This window comes from Delphinus delphis, chromosome 1 (genome assembly GCF_949987515.2).
Source record: "Delphinus delphis chromosome 1, mDelDel1.2, whole genome shotgun sequence".
In the NCBI taxonomy this organism is placed as follows: Eukaryota; Metazoa; Chordata; class Mammalia; order Artiodactyla; family Delphinidae; genus Delphinus; species Delphinus delphis.
In genome coordinates, this window is record NC_082683.1 from 47,764,429 (window position 1) to 47,785,424 (window position 20,996).

At 45.6% G+C, this 20,996-nt stretch overlaps 1 protein-coding gene across 4 annotated transcripts in view; it reads right to left on the bottom strand.

Moving 5' to 3' along the window:
• The window catches only part of DAB1 (DAB adaptor protein 1), a 417,088-nt gene that overhangs the window by 10,843 nt on the left and 385,249 nt on the right, over nucleotides 1–20,996 (bottom strand). For 3 of the 4 annotated variants that reach the window (XM_060005432.1, XM_060005424.1, XM_060005451.1), the window contains 5 exons: nucleotides 19,665–19,727; nucleotides 17,254–17,362; nucleotides 9,089–9,637; nucleotides 5,182–5,309; nucleotides 4,727–4,825 (listed from right to left, as the gene is read on the bottom strand). In XM_060005432.1, the coding sequence (XP_059861415.1) occupies nucleotides 4,742–4,825; nucleotides 5,182–5,309; nucleotides 9,089–9,637; nucleotides 17,254–17,362; nucleotides 19,665–19,727 (933 nt within the window). In that variant the 3' untranslated portion in view covers nucleotides 4,727–4,741. The remainder of the gene's footprint in view (nucleotides 1–4,726; nucleotides 4,826–5,181; nucleotides 5,310–9,088; nucleotides 9,638–17,253; nucleotides 17,363–19,664; nucleotides 19,728–20,996) is intronic. The other variant, XM_060005441.1, reaches the window with a different exon arrangement.

Below are 20,996 nucleotides of genomic sequence, written 5' to 3' on the forward strand. Positions count from 1 at the left end.
TTAATCTGGGTCTAGATTCAAATCCTAGCCCTATTACATGTGAATCGTGTGATTTCAACATGTCATAAACCTCTCTACCTTACCTGTCATATCTGTGAAACAGGAATGATAAAAATACTTAAGAGCATTCCCCTGAGGATTGAATTAGGTGATGTCTATAAAAGTGCTGTTAACATCCTAGTAATTTTTACATTTATTTTATTAGTCGTAGTAAACGCAAGCCTACTTGCGTTAGCTTCTGCAGGGTGATTCTAGAAACAGTAAGCGTGATCTAACTCAGAGGTCATCATATGACAGCCCATTGGCCCATTTTAGTGGCTGCCAGGTTTTTTGGAAATAAAGTATTATTGGCACTCATCACACCCAGTCCTTTATGCGCTGTCTTTTGCTGCTTTCCTGCTGCAACAGTAGAGCAGATTAGTTGTGACAAAGGCCAGATGGCCCACAAAAACATAAAGAGTCCCAGAGAGTGTGCTGGCCTCGGGTCTAAATGATCAGTGGAGTCTAGGTGTGCTCACTGCTCTAGGGGCTGAACACCACGTTGGAATCTCCATTTCTAGTCTTTTGTTCTCCAGAGTCTCCTATGCAGCAGTCCACTGGCATCTCTGCTTGGAAGTTCAAGGGCACCTCGGGTGCAACTGGTCCCAAAGTAAACTGGCCTTTTTTCTGCTCAAGCCTGCAGCTCTGCACTCCTTAGCACATGCCTGGCGCCACCTTGATCCCCCACTCAGGCAGGAACCTGGGCGTCATCCTAGCACACGCCCTCTTCTTCCTCACCTCCCACTTCCCTGCAGCCTTAACCTCCTCCTGATTCCATCTTTTCATATCCCTGGGCATCACGCCCATCTCTCCAACCTGGCCGACACTGCTCTCAACCAGGCCTTCCCATCTCCCGCCTGGACTAGCTTGGCTCGGACCTGCCTCGGAGTGCTATGCCCATGAAAAGGAGAGAGTATTTTTCCATTTTGGTGGTTCTCTGCTTTGAGGCTCTTTGTTATGTGATTCTATTTAAAAACAGAATAGTGATAACAATGCCAAATACGTGTATTCTACTTTCAAAGCTTATGGAGCACTTTCATACGCATGGTATCTTCTGATTCTGGGAGAGCCTGAGGAGGGCGCCCTTGCTATGATTCGTCTTCATCCATAGGTGGTGACCGGGGGTTCCAGGGGCTAGCTAAAGTCCTGCCTAAGGTCACCTGCTTTGGAGCCATAATTCAGACCCAAGTCCCCTGACTCTGGGCATTTCTTTTCTTTCTTTCTTTTTTTTTTAAATCTCTTACCAAAAGCATCTGAAGTTCTGCTTTCTTTTCCCTTGAACACTGTAAATCCATCAGGTAACATTTTACATGTCTTGGGTTCCCACTAGGAAGATTGGTCTTAAAAAATGCCAGTGACTTTTTATGGCAATGTCTGCTGTTACTAAGGGAGACAGACCAAACAATTCCCCATTGTTACAGACGCTACTTTGACTTGACAGCTGGGAAAGTCTGATAGGCAGTTTATTTACTTAGCCATTTAACCAAATAAATGTTTTCCTTTTTCTTTCATCTCCTCAAAAGCTAACATTTCGCCCTTAAAATTGCTCCAGCAACATATCCGTGGAGTATAAATTACCTTCCATTCCCACGCCAGCCATTATAATATTATTTGGGTTCTTTTTTTTTTTGCCCCTGTTGACCCAGTCTTTCAAAGACACGTGATTCTCCCAGCTGGGAGGGTAGGGGAAAAACATGAAATAATTGAAGATATTCCCCTTTATTGCTAAAACAGAAATGCTGTTTTGAGATTGGCCCCGAAGCTTCCTCCTGAGAGGATTGAGGCCATCCGTTTCCTCTTACTAGGGTGCAGTATGGTTTTAACTTATCAACAGATGTCACCCCTACCTATTCAGAATTGTGCGGGCATTTCTAATAAAAAGCAGCTGGAGATAATGGTTGCAAGGGTGATAAGAAGGCTGAGACTCTTGCTTTCCAACTGTATGGAGGCAGCGGGGAAAACAGAGCCATGGACGGAACTCCCCCGGCATGGTATCCTTTTTCCAAATGCCTGGAAAGGCCCTAAGAAATTGCAGTCAGTAAATTTCCAGTTGGGTGGACGGGTGAATGGGATGGAGACAGATCAAACGTGGCTTATACTGCTATTGAAGGAGGGGCCCAAAAGGCTCATTTGGACTTTCCTTATGGGTGTCTTAAGGGATGTGTCGGCAAGGCTGGCATCAGCCTCTTGGAACGCAATTCTTGATAGGCAATTGTGTAATTGCCAGACTAAGCCTTCAAAGGGAGAAAACTGTTTCACGGAAGATTACAGCCCAGCCCTCCTGTGGAGCTGGGAGCTACTTATTATGAGTTACATGTGAATCTAAGATAAGGCTGCTCATTTTTTGAGAAGTGAGAGGCAGCCTGTGACGCCCGAACAGGGGTCCTTCTGATTATGGGACAGGGCGAGCCAGAAAACTAAGAAGTAGGGTTTTTCTTTTTCCCAAAGCTATTTTGAGGCATATTGAAAATTAATTACCAGCAAATAGAAAGTAAAGAGCAAAACCTCCCAGCCAGTGGCCTGGGTCCTTATGGTAGAATTTATTCAACACGAGGACATAAGGGCTAAACGTATAAAATCCAAGGGAGTGGCGAACCCCATTTATTGAGCACATAGGATGATGATGGGGGTGGCGGTGATGGTGTTGGTGGTGGCGATGGCAACTAACAGCTCTCGGGTGCTTTCCCTGTGTCAGATGCTGTGCTAAGAGCCCCACACACATCACCTCCTATGATTAATGTCCAAACAATAAGCTTATGAGGAGAACACTCTTTTTACCCTCATTTTGCAAAATCAGATCGAGAATTATTATGACGTCTCACGAGGGTCACATAGCTTATAAGCGCTAGCGCCAGATTCTGAACTCACTCTTGCTCCAGAACCAGATTTTTTTAAGCCGAGGACCGAGTACCTGTCTCCATATGCTATCTTAGTTAACGTAATGTACACATGAGGCCCTTTCAGCAGATAAGCAAACCAAGGCTCAACAGCAAGTATGGTTCTCGCCCAAGATTTCCTGCTCTTAAGTAGCTGAGCTAGAATTTGAGCTCAAGTTCCAAATTCTGAGCTCTTCCCACTAGACCATGCCACGTCCGTTCACAACTCAACCCTGGCCTGGGGTTCTAGACAGAACATCAAACACGGAACAGGCTGAAGCCTCACAAAAGAGCCTGTACGACTGTCTCAAGCAGAACAGGCTCGTAAAGATGAGGGTGTGAAACATCGACCTGCAGATGCTACACGTCATCTTCAGTCTCTAGAAGAACTCAATTTTAGGATGATGTTGGCTGTTACGCTGATGAATGGCTCTTGTCACCTCCAGTTCATTCATCAGATTTTTCAAGGCAAGGGTGAGCATGTGAAATAAAACATATGTAAGGGGTAGAAAAACCTCTGGGGGAATCTTCCCAAGGGGTCCACCCATCATCTCCAACTTTTGTCTTTCCTGGAACATTGACTTTGCCTGTATCACAAGTTCCCCAAACAGCTATGCAAGACTGGATTTTTAGATGGGCATGTGCGTGGCATGATGTGTTCTCATGTGCTATCGTACTGAGGTGAAACATGGCAAGAAGTATGGTATGTGAGATTCTTTAATCATAAAATCTATTAGCAAAATGCACTTTCAAAACACTGCATGAGCTTTCAAGAACCATCAAAATAACTTACACACGAACTGCAACTGATTCCAAGGTAGCCTGAGAATCCACTTATGAACAGTGAAAACTATTTACCATTTTAATGGTTCTGACCATAATGTTCAGGTCTAAAAACAGAGCTCTGTCGGTAGGGCCTTGCAGTCCTACACGTTTATGGAAAGCTAGAGAAGTATATGAAAACTGAACACATTCGTCAAGGAGTGACCTTAGAAATCATGCCTGGGTAACAAGGGGTACTTCTGTCTCCTGGGAAAGTTCGCTTCATCAGCCCCTCTTTCTGTCCATAAAATCAGATGTATTAAAATTCAAGTGCCAAAACCCACTTCTAGTAAATGTAAGTACCCCTCTCTTGAAGCCGCTGCTGATGGAGTCTGAAGTGGTTTGGTGGCAAACCACAGGCTGTAACACAGGTGCAAACAGCAGAGCCTCAGAAGCGAACGTGACACGTCTCTGAGCTTTGAATTCCACTTTCACGTCAGAAAGGGTGCGGGGGCCCCTTTTGGCCAGACAAAATGGACTACGATGATCTCACGTCTCTATCGACCTTATTTCAAGCACTGCTTGTTTTTGTTCCTTAGTCTGGCTTCTCAGTGTGTTTGGTTGGTGACCTTATTTTAGATCTGCCGAGTGTAGGCAAATGCAGTTGACACGCTGCTTAAAAGATCGAAGCATCCGGACCGTACTTCACTGAGAAAGAATCAGGGTGGGCAGAATGTGTCCATCTCAGAATGTTGATGATTTTAGACACCGAGTCCATGTTCAGTAGCATTGACCATGCCTCCTGCTAGCAACACCCCCCCTTCAGAACATATCACTAATAAAATACGACCAATTCCCCATTCCTCACCTCTACCCCTACCTCCCAATATATGTCAAAGGTCATGCATCCATGAGGATAAACAAGGTGGAAAACAGACACCAGGCAAGGCGAGATGATGTAAACATCAGGGATGTGACTTGAGGTAACAAACAAGCAAAAGGGAAAGCGGATGGCTTAAGGGTGGGAGATCAAAAGGACAGATACCTACCCAGACCTGTGCTATCTAGCTACCGGCCTGTGGACTTATATTATCACCACTGGGCTCACCAAAGGGATCACTGTTGGATGAGGCCTGTGACCCATCAGGCTAGAACACAAGAAGATAACACTTTTTTTTTTTCTTTTCAGTAATTGAAAATATAAGACAGCTGGGCATATTTTCATGCACACATACACTCTGTTATTTTAAAGGAGGCAGCACTTCCTTTAGAGGATGCCACTTCCGCAAATGTGAGAACTTGGAGTAACAACTTAATGAAAGGATAACGGTTTTCAGCTGCTCATTTGAACATAAAAGAAAATGCCTTTAGTCACCCCTTTAGAACTTAAGAGTCTGAGCCAGCATTCTTTTCTACATAGGTTTCCTCATGCATTGTCCATTTCAGATACAGAGGTTTTAAATTGAAGAAAAAAAAAAACCGAAAGAACAAACCGGTCACTTACAGCTTCTTGCTCTTCACTTTTGCTGGGACTTTCAAAGCCCTCTTCAAAGATGTCATCGGTGGTCGGATCACTGGCGTGGGATGCAGATGATTTGGATGGAGAGCTCTGTCTAGGGGCTGGGGTTGGAGCTACATGGAGACCATGCAAAAAAAGAAAACATCCTAAGTGTCCGGCAGTAACCGTTTATACCCCACAGAAACCTCAGGGATATGATTATATTCAAGTCAAATCCCAGGACTCCTCCCTTCCTATCACAAGTCAAATCGGTTGAACGGTTTAATATCTCCTCTGTACCTATGAATCTTGTCCTCTCACAAATTTGATGGTCAGGAAGGAGCTGGTGGGAACTTGATAGTAATACAAATCCTTGGACCCCACCCTAGATACACCTACTGAATCAGAAATTCTGTGTTTCTGCAGACTCAAGTTGAGACCTGCTGGACTACAGTCTTCTTTCTTAACTTCATGTAATTATTTCAATAAGAATAAATAGAGAAGAGGAGAGTGATGTGCATTTATTGAGTGCCTTCTATGTGTCGGAAGCCATCAGAAATTTTACAGGCGATATCGCTGACCCGCATAAAGCCTCTTCGAGGTGGGGTTCTTCCAATTTTACAGATAAGGAAGGTGAAGATTGCTAAACTGCTCAAGGCCACAGACTTGGCAAGTGGTAGAAGCAGGCTTTGTATCCTGGCACACAGTAGGTATTTGATAAACACGTGCTGAATAGAGTGTCTCAGTGATCTGGGAAAATGAATGTAGCTGACGGCAACTTCACAGCTGCCACTTTTCTCCTTGTTCCATAAGGATCTCCATTTTCTGTCCTAACCTTCCCACATTTTCCTTGTCTCCTTTATCCCAGAGGTTTATAATAAATACGCCATTAGAAACTACTTTCCTTTCAATAATTTCTTTGTTTTTCTTTTCAATAATGTCTAAATTGGCATTGAAAATACCCAGCACTGGCTCAGCCCCAAGGGAGGGGGGGAGGCGTGGCTTGATTCAGTAGCTGAATTTCAAAAGCCATTGACAAGGCCTCCCTGCCATTACATCCCAGAATTTACAAAATCTGGCTGCTTATCAGACAGTGAGTGATTATAAAACTTGGTGGGTTGCTTTTGCCTCGATGAATCTCTCTTTAGAATGATGATGCTATTTATTGCGGGCCAGCAAGCTACACACGGTGCTAGGCACTTTGCATTCATTATGCTAATATAAACCCTGCAAGGTGCTACTGTACCTATTGTCTTTTTCTGATGAAGAAACTGCGGCTCAGAGAGGTGAAGTGCCTTTCTTAGAGTTAACACAACCATGAAGCAGGAGCGCTCGGATTTAACACAAATCTGACAGTGTTCAGTCCACTGTGCTTTTCTATTTCTATTTGAGGTGTACTTTTGGTTCCTCTCCACTCAAAACATTCGAAAGGTGATGCTGATGGATAAGAGGATATAAAGATAGGTTGCGGGCTTCCCTGGCGGCGCAGTGGTTGAGAGTCCGCCTGCCGATGTGGGGGACATGGGTTCGTGCCCCGGTCCGGGAGGATCCCACATGCCGCGGAGCGGCTGGGCCCGTGAGCCATGGCCGCTGAGCCTGCGCGTCCGGAGCCTGTGCTCCGCACCGGGAGAGGCCACAACAGTGAGAGGCCCGCGTACCGCAAAAAAAAAAAAAAAAAAAAAGATAGGTTGCACTCATTTTCTTTAAAATAAAACACTGTTTCTTTTTTTTTAATTTAAAAGGAAGTCTGTTTTGTTTCATGAGATGCCTATAGAACAAACCAGTTAGAGAGAGTTTAAATGAGATAAGCTTTATGAAAACACCTTGATATGCGGTAGGTGCTTAATAATTATGAGGGTAATTGGATTCTGAACGGTGTTTGACATGGTTTCTTGCTTACTAAAGGCTGACAACCCTGACAGAGATGCCGATTCTGAGAGATATACTGCTCATACTTATTGGATGGAATCAGTGGGATGCAAAACTCGAAGTTTATTTATGCAAGTATCTGAACCTTCAGAAAGTTTTGTAGAATACCTCTAGACCCTAAAACTGTGGTTCTCAATCTAGGACAATTTTACTCCCAAGGGACATCTGGCACTATCTAGAATCATTTTTGGTCATCATGGTAGGGGAAGAGGATGTGTGCTACCGGGCGTCTAGTGGCCCTGGCTAGAGGCCAGGGATGCTGCTAAACATCCTACAGTCCACAGGACAGCCGCCCACAGCAAAAAATTATCTGGACCAAAATCTCCCGCTCCGACACACGACAGTAGCTGAGTAGCCTTTGTGTTGTACCTTCATCCTCTACAATCGTTCCAAAACACATCCCATGTGCCAGACACCACACAACCATCACGAGACGTGTAGCAGCACGAGGATGATTAAGACATATTCCCTGTCCTCAAAGAACTTAAACTTCCCTCTTTTATATATATAGCTGGCACACAAGCCCCTTGAAAGAGAGACATTTGTCTTCAAGAGATGCTTGCTTTTTCTGCATGGCTGTCATTTCTTTAGCATTTCATTTTTTATTCATGATTCTTCATCGAAACCCCGTGAGCTGGAGTGAATAGAGATGCCCCCACCATGTAGATCATATGGCCTGAGAGGAAGTAGGTTATTTATACCCATAGAAGAGGTTCATTTTCAGAACAGCATCCCAAACCTTGCTGAAGTGACACTATCTAATTGTGTTAACATTAGATTTTTTTTGACAATTCACGGGACTGGCTAAGCAGTAATCCGTACCATCTGTGACAGTAATGAAAACGCCAACCTCACTGTTCCATGAGCCTTTTCCTTCCCCTTATCAACTGTCAAGGCACAGGCTGGATCACCAGACACCTTCCCCGGGTGGTGTCAACCAGGCATCGGCGTGCCTAAGTACATCTGGATTCTGATTGGCTGCACAGTGCTGGTTTTCCAGATGCTGGCCATAGAAAAGTGAGCTGGGATAGAATCACCGAATATGCCAGAACTAGGACAAGGCACAGAGCTATTGAAGCTAGCTCACTTATTTCACCCAAGACACAGCTGAGGTTAAAGGAAGTCACACCCTTGCCCGAAGACACAGTTTGGGGTGGAGAAGGCAGGATGAGAACCTCAGCCCAAGACTGCGCAAACCCGCTCAGTATGCCATAACAATGATGATAAAAATACTTCCAACTCTGTGAGGCACGTAACGTTTTAGTACATGTACCACTGAATCCTTTTATGACCCTTAGCCTAAGACAGATGAGGACATTGAGGCCCAGAGAAGTAAAATGACTTGCCCATCGACACAAAACTAGTAAGTAATCACGCCACTCTCTGGATTCCCAGCGCAGAGCGTTCTGACTACCTGAAGCTTTGAGCAAACTCTGGCTGCCACTCTACCAGCTGTAGGAGGCCTTATGGCTGCTCTACCTCTGGCCTGTGTTTTCTCCTGATCTTACTTTTCTAATTTTTTATACTTGTCCCTAACATTTTTTAAATGCACACACACCATTCATTTTTAATTCAATAAGGCATACCCAAATCTATGTGTCAGAGCTGGGATATACATAAATGAATACATGGATGTGCAAGGGAACAAAAGCTTAAGGGCCAGAGTAACATGCTAGATAAATAACAGGCCTGTATCCGATTCCACCCTTTTGTCTATTTTCTTTGTCTTTGAATCTCACTTTCGTTATCTGTCTAACAGGTCTAACGAAACTTGCCACTCGCATTGTTAGGAGTATAGAAATAATAAACATAAAGCACGTGGAGAAGGTGCGTAGGATTGGCACCTAATCACGGGAGGCTATTCGTAGCAGCAGTCATATACACAAAGAGGCCTGTGGAATGCAACCGAGGTGATTTCCCTGACGCCAGAAGCAAGGCATCAACTGATCCCTGGGGGTTTATGCCTTCAGAGAAGGGCACTCACGTGAGTTGGTCGATGGTGTAGTAGAAGTCACAGGAGTCAAATTCAACTGGGAGATGTCAAAGTCATCACAGTCGTCTGTATCCTGTGCCACCCCGACTTTGTTGAAGTAACTGGAGAAGGCCTCTGAGGTGCAGGTGAGGGAGGGCTGGTCAGGTTTGCGGGAGGGCACGGGTGGAGGCTGGGCCATCTGGAAATCCTTAAACATTTCTTTCCCCATTTTCTGCCTGGGCTTGTCGGTCTGTGGACTTGACCTGGCGGAGTCACCCGTGGCTGGGACGGTTGCAAGGGGGGTGAGGGGACCTTGGAACATGGCAGCTGGCAAAGGCATAACAGTTTGTGTGGGCATGAAGGTGGCTGGCGGAAACTGCCCGGCCACGGTGGGCCAGGGCTGCTGAGTGGCAGGGAAGAGACCCGGCTGGCCCCATGCGATGGGCTGAGCCCCTGGCATCACCTGAGCGACTGCTGGCTGAGCACCCATGGCGATCTGCTGTTGGACAAGGGGCTGCTGGCCCCAGAAGGATGGGAGGACGGCGCCCATTGCAACATAACCTGCAAGGTTAAAAAGAAGAGTCAGGCGCCTTGGGTAAGAATTATTCAGGGAGTCAAGGGATGGGCAGAAAGGGACCAAGCAACTGTTGAGTGTCAGGCTGTGTACTAGGATGCAAAGGTGAGTAAGACAGAAGTCCCTGCTCTCCTGGAGTCTGTCTTCTAGAGCCCTGGTCAGGGAAAACTGCTCTGAGATGACTTGTAAGCAGAGACTTGAATACAGTTAGGGGGACACCAGGCAGAGATCTGGGGAGTGATGATAATATTACTATAGTTCTTAAAGTTCTTATAGTCTTATAATGCTTAGAGGTTTCTGACATCACACAACCTCAGAAGCCAGTGTGTCTCAGTGGAAAAGGCAGAGCGCTGGAAACCAGGCACATCTGGGTTTGAATCTTGCCTCCCCTTCTTGCTAGACTCAGGGCATTCCCAAATGCTTCAGCTCTCTAAGAGTCAAGCTCTTTGTTGTAAAGCCAGGTTATAACATCTTCCTTCTCAGCATCGAAGCGGTGTGCAAAATGATTAAGAATCAAAATGGTGGAGTTTTAGAGGCCAAGGTTAAAATTCAGACTGCCACTTCTTATCTATGGAATTTGGGGAGAGCTGCAGAAGCTCTCTAAGCCTCTCCTTATCTGTAAAATGGGTAGAAAATACCTTCTGCGCCTCATTGGGTTCATTTAAAGATTAAAAAAAAAATGTAAGTTAGCATCTACTCAGGACCACCTCATACAGTGGCATAGGTTGGGCACTGCAAAACTCCAGGGGGTGTACTCACATATGTCACCGTAATTTTTTGCTATATTATTCCTTTCAGGTGAGATCTAGTCATTTTAAAAGGAGCCCAAGTGATACTCTGTACCATAATAATAGAAACAATAATCATTTCCACCTATTAAATGCTTACAACATGCTAGGTACAGTATTAGGTGCTTCACATCTTTACAAAATCCCTGCAGGGTCGGTGTCGTCATCTCCATTTGAGAGATAAGGAGATTGGTGCTCAGAGAAGAAAAGCACCTCATTCAGGCTCACACAGCTGAGACAAGCTGGGATCAGGACCTGAACTGAGGTCATCGGTCCCCAGAGGCAGCATTCCTCCCACTGCCTCACGCAGATGGCCAAGACTGACTTCTGATCTTAGCACAGTCGGTAAAGCTGGTCTAGCCATGTAATGTTTTAGCTCACTGTGGGCCTGGAGGAGACTCCCATGTCCTTCCAGGGGTCCCCACCCTTTTCAGGGTGCAATCATGCCCAGGAGACAGATGATCAGTCCAGGCAGAGTAGACGGCCTCTCAAAATATGTATTTTTATGGCTATTGGAAGGAATTTGTAGGTACAGGAGGAGTGAGACCAGGAAAAGAAGAGGGTGGTTGCACGGTATCCTAGCAACTTCCAAATGGAAGACTGGCGAGTGCAGGGGCACTGGGCATGTCCTGGGTTGTGTCAGTGACTCCGGTGAGCCCAGAGAAATCCCGTGTGGGCTGCCTCACTCATGCTCTAGCCTCAGATCTGCCCTTCAATGGATTCATAAGGGATGGAGCCAACTTCAAAGCCAGTCCATTTCCTTCCAAGGTCAGAGGAGGCTCCAGTAGTGGGGTAGAGACAGACACAAGGGCTTCCTACTGATCGATCTAATAGTGTTAAATACTTTTATGGAATGAGGCAGGAGTGGCAACAAAACAGACAATATCCTTATCAGATCACCTTGGTCCTAGTGCCCGGAAATGAGAGGGGTGAAGAGGCATTGGTGCTGACATTTAAACTTGCAACTTGCTTACATTGTCTGTCATAATAATGCAGTGACTTGAACCTACCAACAGACTAAGAATTTGGCAACACTGTTTTTCTTATTTTCTGATTGACTTTGACAGGGTTCAATGGTTCTCAGTGGGAGTGCTACTGCCTCCTAAGGCATGATTAGGAAATTTCTGGGGTGTGTTTTGGTTGTCATGATAATTTCGCGGCCAGACAGTACTGGCATTTAAGGGGCCAAGAGCACTGACACTAGACCTTCTATAATGTGGGAGATAACGTGCATGACAAAGAAATGTCAGCATTCTGTTTGCGATTATTTGAGTATAGACTAGATTTTTTTAATGACTATTTTATTTTCTTATTTATTTATTTTTCGGGGGGGTGGCGCAACCCTGTGGCTTGCAGGATTTTAGTTCCCCAACCGGGAACCCAGGCTACGGCACCAAAAGTGCCACCAGGGACTAGATTGGACTTTGAATCACATGGAAAATCAAAGTTTCTTTGCACAGTTTTAATGCACTACATTTTCCAGGAATGTAAGAACTGTGTAATTTGAGGGGAGACTATATTTCGTTTTGTCTGGAACATTGTCAGGAGTTGTTCACCAACTTGGAAAATCACGGTCCCTGATCATGGCGTTGGAGGAAGCGTGACACTCCTGTACTGGTTGGTCTGAACCTGTGGTGATTCTAGTCATAGGTACACACACCTGACCACTTAGTATGTTTTCTAGTGTAGTTTTACCTGGGTATTTCCTTACTGCTATATATTATCTTGTTATTATAAATTAGTTTCCTTTATTTCTTCCTTATATTACAGTTAGGACATTATATTGATTTCTGAAAAACCAAGTAGGTAGGTTATATTCTCTATGAGTTTCATTTCAAAATATTAAAGGAGACATCACAAATCCTTGTTATAAAAAAGGGGCACTGGGTCCGACAGGGTGAAGACCTGCCCATGGGTCTTGCCATCACACCAACCCTGATGCCCATTTTGGTAAATGGATGGAAGGCTTCAGCCTCCAGCCAGACTATTTTTTTGCTTGGCTCCCATCCCACCCTCCTTACTGCCACCAGACGACTGTTCTAAAATGCAAATACAGTTGACCCTTGAACGACGCGTGGGTTGGGGCGCTCACCTGCACGCAGTGGAAATTCTGCATATAACTCACAGTTGGCCCTCCGTCTACCTGGGTCTGCATCCACGGAATCAACCAACCGCAGACCACATATAGTACTACTGCAGTATTTCTTGGAAAGCATCCACGTGTAAGTGGACCGGTGCAGTTCAGGCCCGTGTTGTCCAAAGGTCAGCTGTACAGTGCTTCATGACCTTGAGTATGAGGCCCGGAGGCCTTAGCTTGACTTTGGAGCTTTTGGGGTCACTTTCCTTTCCACTTCCTCACCCCCATTTTCCATTTGCTCTCCCACTGGCACCCTTCCCTGCAGCAGTTGCAAACAACCCAACCTGTTCTCTCGTCTCTGTTGGTCCATCTGCCTGGAAAGCCATCCCTAATTCTTTTTCACATGGCTGCCCCTCCTTTGCTCTTTGAGACGTGGTTCGGCATCACCTCTGCCCTCTAGACTCAGCTGGTTCTCCTCTGGGAGTGCACAGTCCCCCATGTTCATCTCCATTGTGGCACTTGTCACACTGCGTCGGAAGTGCCCGGTGATTCTGTCTTCCCTCATGAGACTGGAAAGCTCCCGCTACGAGGAACCTTTTCTTTCTTTCTCCCTCCCCCCTCTGCGTCTAGCACAGTTTCGGGCACACATCCACTGCTCCATAAATGCTGGAGGCTGGAGAAAGGCTCTAGGTAGAGGTGAATGAGTCACAGTGGAATAAATGCCTTCACTGCATTTTTCTAAGTCTCCAATTAAACTCCAGCATCCGTAAGTGCTATGATCTCTGATGAGTCAGTCTACTGCTGGTGGCAGGCTTTTTCCCCCCCTATCTTTTTTTTTTTTCCTTTTTTCCACAAGGAGCCAACAGATGGGCTGTGCACACTTTTCTGGAGAGAGCTATTAGCATGTCTCCCTGGCTTCATGCCATCTGTTTCAGAACAAAGTATAATATTCAAAAGAAAAAAAAAGGCAACAAGGGTAATTGGGTATCATGTTTGGGAACTTGCAGGTCTCACTTGCTCTTCCTGGGTGGGAGGGATCCCTGCATGGGGGCTTTCCCCAGACCTGTGAGCCAAGGCTCTCGGGCCACATGGCACTGTGCCTCCCTGAAGGGACATCTCAGTGGCAGGGCTGCAGTAGCACTGAACATGGGAAACCACTGCGTGGCTGCCACTGCAGCCACTTAACAGCTTAGTGACTGTTTACTGGTTAACATTCAACAGTGGAGGGAGGAGGTGCCAAGGAGCATCTGTTTACGCCATGAAGTCCAGATGAATCATAAATCTCCTCGCTGTGCAGTGAAAGGAAACACCTGCAGTGTTGAAAATCGCAATGTATAACCAGATGCTGGCATCTGGGGATATCCTCATTACTAAAAAAAAAGCAGACTAAAATGGAAGAAAATAGTGAAAACTAAAGGACTCCTCCAACATATATACAGAACTTATATGGTACCTCTTATCTACATTATGTCATTTGATTCATTTGTTCAAAAATGGCCCTCCTGGGTGCCAAGCACTGTTTGTCTTTGGAGATGCGTGAAGAACAAGACAGTAAAAAAAAAAAAAATCCTTGCTCTAGTGGAGCTCACATTTTTTGTGAAGTCGATCCTTGCAAACAAGCCTCTGGGGTAGCTGTTATCAGTATCTCTTTAATCTGCATACAAGGAACCTACAGCTTCAGGAGGGGAAGGTTTGACGTGGCTACACGGCAAGGGTAGGTAGCAGAGCCAGGGTCCCCAGTGAGTAGGGCGGAGAACGTTTTCGAAGTGCTTACTTATGTAAACACTGCCAGGCACTGTTTTAAATGTTTTATACTACATGTATTAACTCGGGAACAGCTCTATGAGGTGGAATTATCATCCCCATTTTACAGATAAGTTCCCTGAGGCTCCAAAGCGATATAGCTGAGTGTCACACAGCTGGTTAGTGGCAGGGTCTGTACTCATACAGAGCACATTCTCCAAGCCCTTCAGGCCAGCTCTGCCGTGTGCAGTCAGGAATTCAAAGACCTAAACTTTATTTCATGCATTTTTTAAGAGAACATCCCAAGAAGGCAAAGGAAAAAAATATAGGTAAGGAGAAGACATATTTTCTTCTACTTTAGACGTCAGAGTAATAATAATAACAGCATTTTCCACATCGAGCATTTACAACGTGCCAGCATTTTTCAGAGGCACTTGACTTTATTTTCTCATTTAATTCTCATGATATTGTTGCAAGGTAAGTATTATTTTAAATTCAGTTATAAAAATGAAGAAACTCTGACTCTGACAGGTTAAGTAATTTGCCCAGGAGCCTAAAAGCTTATAAATAAACGGCTGAGCCAGGGTTCAAACCCAGCCTATTAATTGTGCTGCACACCCCAGGTCATTTCCCATCTCCCGGTCACTGGCTGGGCAATTAGGGACAGGAGCCGGAGATTCAAAAGCTGCAGTGATTTTTAAGGCCGGTTAAGGGAGGAAGACGGCAGACAGTTTAACACCAGCTGAAGCCCAGTTTTGTGTCTCAGCATAGCCGAAGTAGAGTAAGAGTGGCAAAAATACACTAACTGAAATTAACTTTAGACTTACTTTCTAAAAATTAAAATCTTGGAGGTAAAAAAAAAAAAATCTTGGAGGTAATCTATCTTTTTTTTTTTTTTTTTTTTTTTTTTTAGCAGCTGAAGAAGCAGAATCTGAATGTGCAGAAGTGGTTTATCCACAGTTTGCAACACAGCTGGTCAACTACAAGACCGCAAAATCCAGGCCTTCAAAGCTCTGGCTGGGGGGAGGGCCCGGAGCAGTGCAGACAGGTTCTCAGGCATTTTAGTCAAATGTTAGGGCCGGGGGGCTTCCCTGGTGGCGCAGTGGTTGAGAGTCCGCCTGCCGATGCAGGGGACACGGGTTCGTACCCCGGTCCGGGAAGATCCCACGTGCCGCGGAGTGGCTGGGCCCGTGAGCCATGGCCGCTGAGCCTGCGCGTCCGGAGCCTGTGCTCCGCAACGGGAGAGCCCGCAACAGTGAGAGGCCCATGTAACGCAAAAAAAAAAAAAAAAAAAAAAAAATGTTAGGGCCGGAATTGCATGCAGCCCCTCTGACTCACAGAGCAGGGGGTAGGGGAGGGGCCGGGCCATTTCTCCACCTGGAGTACTCTTGATCCAGATGCCCTCCTGGCTCACATCACACTCCTCCTGACCACAACCTCCATTCACACCTGCCCTGCTCCACACTTCCTTCTGTTCATACCACTGATCATTTTCAAGGATTAGGTTAAGCTACTTATTTTTACGTTGTTGTCCATCTCCCCAATAGAACGTAAGCTCTCTGTAGCCAGGGGTCTGTGTCCTTGGTATTCACTGACACACCCCAGACACCTAGAATAGGACCTGGCCCATAGTGAGTACTGAGTGGATATCTGTGGAATGAACATGCCTAAAAATGAGTAAGTTGGGTGCCATCAGAGAGTGGGGACAAAGCATGGTTATTCTGGATACAAGCCTGATGGCCCAGGAAGGTGGTACGTTTCTGGAAAACTGTTATTCTTATTTAAAACGACAGATTCAATAACACTATTCCCAAGGACATTTTAATATCCATTTTAGGTAGAGAAAACTAGTCATTGCCACTGTTCCATTTTAGGGGTGGGTAGCACAGATTTGATTGGAAAACTTAGCAATTAAAGACATTTCTAGGCTACCTATAGATTCTCAACTGTAAGTCAGACCCAGTGGCTATCAACCTCTGTTGCTTCTAGAAGTTCGTAATGATCCCTCAGCTCATACGACTTTGGAACAGAGTATGAATTTTTAATTTCACTTTGAATAACAGCAAGGTTTATATTTGGTGGCAAGAATTTGTTTCTAATGCTGTGTAATTAAAAGTAATTATTTATAGAAGAATGCAAGAAATTTGTATTCTGAAATATTCAAACTCTGTCATTTATATAAATGAAGTAGAAAAAGAAAGATAAAGCCACAGATTTCAAATATGTAGTTAAAGAAAAAAAGTCTTTAAGGATGTTTTTGCCTGAAAGACTTTACTTTTTGCCAGGTATGCAAAAAGCAGTACTAATACCACCTTTGGCCATGTTCAGGTAGAGTGGGCCAGCTACACGGAGTGCCTGATGCCATGGAAACAAGATGCCTCAGACCCCACCAATTTGCACCTGCAACACTATTACTATATATATTTTTACCCTGTTGTAAAAGTATATATTATATATATATATATGTTTTAAAGAATATTTGGAATATAGAACGCTCTTTAAACCACTAAGAGCCCCATTACAATTCACTGTTAGCAGTTTGTTCTGTCTCCTAGGTGTTTCCCTTTGCATGGGGAACCTCCCCTTCTTTAAGCCTCCACCCATAAGGCAGATCTCTTCTATCCATCAGCTCTCTAGAGGTCTGCAGAGCACGGACTCACACCTCCCCCACCCTCCCTCCATCTGGCTGAGCTGGACAGTACAAATCAGGATTTGCACTGATTTGCATGGTTGTGTGTGCACCAAGCTCCCCAAAGCTATACACCTGGAATCTTGACCTTTCAGGTGCAAGACATGAGTGATTTCCAGCCTGCAGCATCCCAGAGCTTTGTGAACATACCACCCCCCTGCCCACGGCAGTTTCTCAATGTCACCTGAAGAGTCACAAGGAGAGAATGGTGGTCCCACAGGTGTCTGGCATAATCTGGCAGTGGTTCAGTCAACGCTTTCTCTTTCTTGGTGGGTGGAGGCAGAAGGAAGGGGGAAGAGGACTTACCTGAGGGTACAGCAGCAGTGCCGAAAGGTACAGAACCAAACATGTCTGCACTCGCCGGAAGTGTCTGAGATGAAGACGGGATAAAGGCATCACCTGGAGTTGCAGGAGTCTGTCAGACAGAGAAGGACAGGGGTGCGTGAGGCCCCTGGGAGACCTGGCTCAGTGCTAATCAGGACGGGAAGCAGCAGGCACAGGAATTAAGTGGGACAGTGCTACAGAAGCAAGCCCCGGTCCGGGCCACTTACTGTGGCAGGCAGACCATGAGCTGGTTATAAAGACTATAAAATGGGAAAAACAATACCCATCTCTAGAGCTGCAGAGAAGCTTAAATGAGATCATGCATTTCAAACACTTAGTACCTACCACACAGAGGCACATAGTAGGTGCTCAGCAAATGCTGGCCAGTATCACGACTATTTAGTTTGAGCCCCTACCCTTTGAGGGTGTTTTCGGGCCCTCAAATTATCCCATAATATCTTTCACCCTTCAGAAATGGTCAATTCAAAGTGACATACGCTCACTCAGGACCTACTGCGTGCCCGGCTCAAGGCTGTCACTTCATACGTGGCCAATAAACAGATGTTGACTAAATAAACAAATAAAGATTAGCAAGTAGAATAGAGACCCTTGGGTCCTGGTGCCTCCCAGAATCCTGCCTGAACCTTCATTTGCAAAAAGAAGCAAATGTTCTCAAGAAGATGATAAAAAAAAAAATGATGCTTGAGCAGGTACAAACTCTAAAGCCAGGTACAAACTCTGGCCCATGCTGGAACTCCAGAAAGGCCTGCCGCATGAACTACTGGGGAAGGTGAGGCTACTGAGATAGAAACATGGGTACTAGTTTTTTCAAAGGTCCACACCCATGTATAGAAGCCTTTTGCCTACGGAGTATGCCTATTCGATGCCATAATATGCTTATTTTTTTCCCCTTGGAATAGACTGGAGCAAGCAATTAATCCTGAAACCATGGCAATTAGACGAGGCCATTTTTAGACTAGCAGCTTGCAGGAGGCATGGCTTTGTTCTGAGGATTATTAAATACCCATTTGGACAGCACTTGGGTTTAGGGCCAGAAACACAGCCATGAGCTGCTGCGTTAAGCCCTTTAAAACACAATCAATGTCATTCTCTTTTTTCTGGTGTGACCTTGGGTGAGTCCCATGCCCTCTCTGGAACTCAGTTTGCTCATCTGTAAAATGAAGAGGCTAAGGTTAGACGATCTCTCCAGACCTTTCGAGCTCCATGGCTCCATGGTTCAGACATGCAGCTGTTCCCCCTGGGATGGAGGAGAGACTCTCTAGACTGTCCAGCTTCCCTGGAGACAGGAGCCGCTGTCCCCTCCTTCACAGCTGCTCTGGGCACCAGGCATTCGGAGCAGAGCAGCTGTGCCTAGATTCCCTGGCGGCAGCTATGGGCAGCAGGCTCTCATGCCATCTGTCCTCAGTGGTGAGGCTACAGCCATTTCTCCGTGAGGTGCAGCTAGCCAATGACCCATGGCACCATCCCTGGGTTTGTGCAACTGCGCGGCGCCTGCAGGAGCCGCCCCCTCCCAGCAGCTTCAGCTGGTGCATCTGTGCCTGCCTGCTCTCCGCCCACCTCCGGGGAGTGGGCAGGGGAGGAGCTGGCAGGGCCAGTTTGGCATTTTTCTCTGCAGTGGCTGCAGGGTTGCCTCTGAATGCCTCCAGTTCTCAAAGCACTTGGATTCTATTTTGCTTCGGTTTTCATTCTTTTTTTTTTCTTTCCTTTTCCTTTTCAAGTGAGGGCTCCCTGCAATCTCTACCCCAGTGCAAGCAATGACTGAGATACTGTGGCTGAAACTAGAGCTGGGGATCCAAAGCTTCATGAGCTCAGCGAAGCCAGCAGGCAGGTGGGAAGGGAGGAGGAAATGAAAAGAAGATGGAGAGGGGAAGAAAAGAAGGAAACGAGAGAGGAGAGGGCAGAAAGGGCCAGGGAGAGAAGATGCTTCCTTTACTGGGCTGACCACCTGGCTTCCTTTACTGTGTGGGATCTGGGTAGGAGATGACAAATGCCTCATCGGGTCTGCTGTCCTGTGGAGTTTCTTGCCCATATTCCCAGCTAGACCATGTGTTCCTTGCAGGCAGGGATCACATCCCGTTCCTGTCTCTCTCCACTGCCCAGCATAACAGCAAGAACCCCAGTGATAGCCTGTAATTGCTGATGCATGGTCTCATTTATTTCTCAAAACAGAGCATGTATCATAATCCCTTTTTAAAAAAAAATAGCAGAGGAAATTGAGGTTTAGAGTAAATTTGCCCAAATCACGCAGCTTGAAAGAGTCCAAGTTGAAATCCACCAGTAGCCTCTTTTACCCAAAGACCATATTTTTGTCACCATGCGACTGAAGAAGGAAAAGAAAGAGATGCAGGGCTCTGAGGGAAGTGCATACTTACGGGGGGAGAGGTTATATCAGGAGGGGTGGACATGTCCCCAAAAAGTTCTAACTGGGTCACAGCCTGAAAAGAAAAAAAGATAATGGTGTAATCACAAAGGGAACGGATGCTGTGGGCATTGCTTTAAAAAAATTTGATTTGAGGACACACGTTTCTTTTTCATCATGACTATATAAACAATAAACCCAGTTGGTCATTATGATACCTCTTGATCCCAAAGACAACATCTCGGGTGTAGCCAGAATCAATTGTTGCTTCAATGTGTCCGGCTGTTTATCTGGGCTTAGTCAAGCAGATCTGGGTTTAGCCACCTTGCATAGGCAATAATAATGCCACTTTTACATATGTACCATCCAATGCCAACACTGTTTCTATTCTCCAGGAGACAAAGGCAAGACACAGTCTCACCATGTGCTTTCTTTTCATGACTGTATCCACATGTACAAAATGCCTTTCATGTATCAAGTACAGCAAGTCACCACTTCATGGCCACTTCTCAGTAAATACTCCTAATAATACTGACCCTGAGAGGTATGAATCCTCATCCCCATTTTTACAAATGAATAAATTGAGTCTCATAGAGGTCACCTCAAGGTCACCCGGGCCATGACTTGAATTTTCTGCATATAGAGCAGGCAGTCAAATGACAGTCCCCAAAAGAATCCATCTTTAAGATAAAAAATGTAGTCAGAGGAGAAGAAAACATATCATTTAATACCAGGAAGGGCATCAACAACAGCCCAGTATATATACACTATTAATCATTCCGAGGAGCTCCATCACTGTAGACACTGTATCAACTATATTCCCATCCGTCATACGACAGTGTCTGAGCAAGGCCAGCCAGAGCAGTGGGAGAAGCGCTTTAAGACACACTTAGAAATTAATCTGCATACACTTCCAGCTTCAGAGTCTGCAGGGAGTCTGTGGTCGGCAATCTAACGGCCTGACTTAAAGTACATAATCACGTGTTTTGTGCAAATCTGCCCACTGCAAAAAAAATACTTTCTGCTCGTCTTTGGATTTTAAGTGATAGTTTCTAATTGGGGGAACCGAAAAACACCACCCAACTGAAAGGACAGGGAGAGTCTGCCTGTCTGCCAGGTAGGACCCCTGACTTCGAAATCTGTTCTAACCAGGCAAGGCAGGAGCTCCACGATTCACACAAAGAAAGGAACATTCTCTGTTACTGACAAATGTGTGAGCTCTGGGCCCAGGAAAAGTCCCATCCCCAGGGAGGTATCTGAGCTCTCCCACTGCCAACCTCTGCAACTCCTCATGGCCACTGTTCACTCATCTGGACATTGGAGATAATGTCCAGATAATACCTCC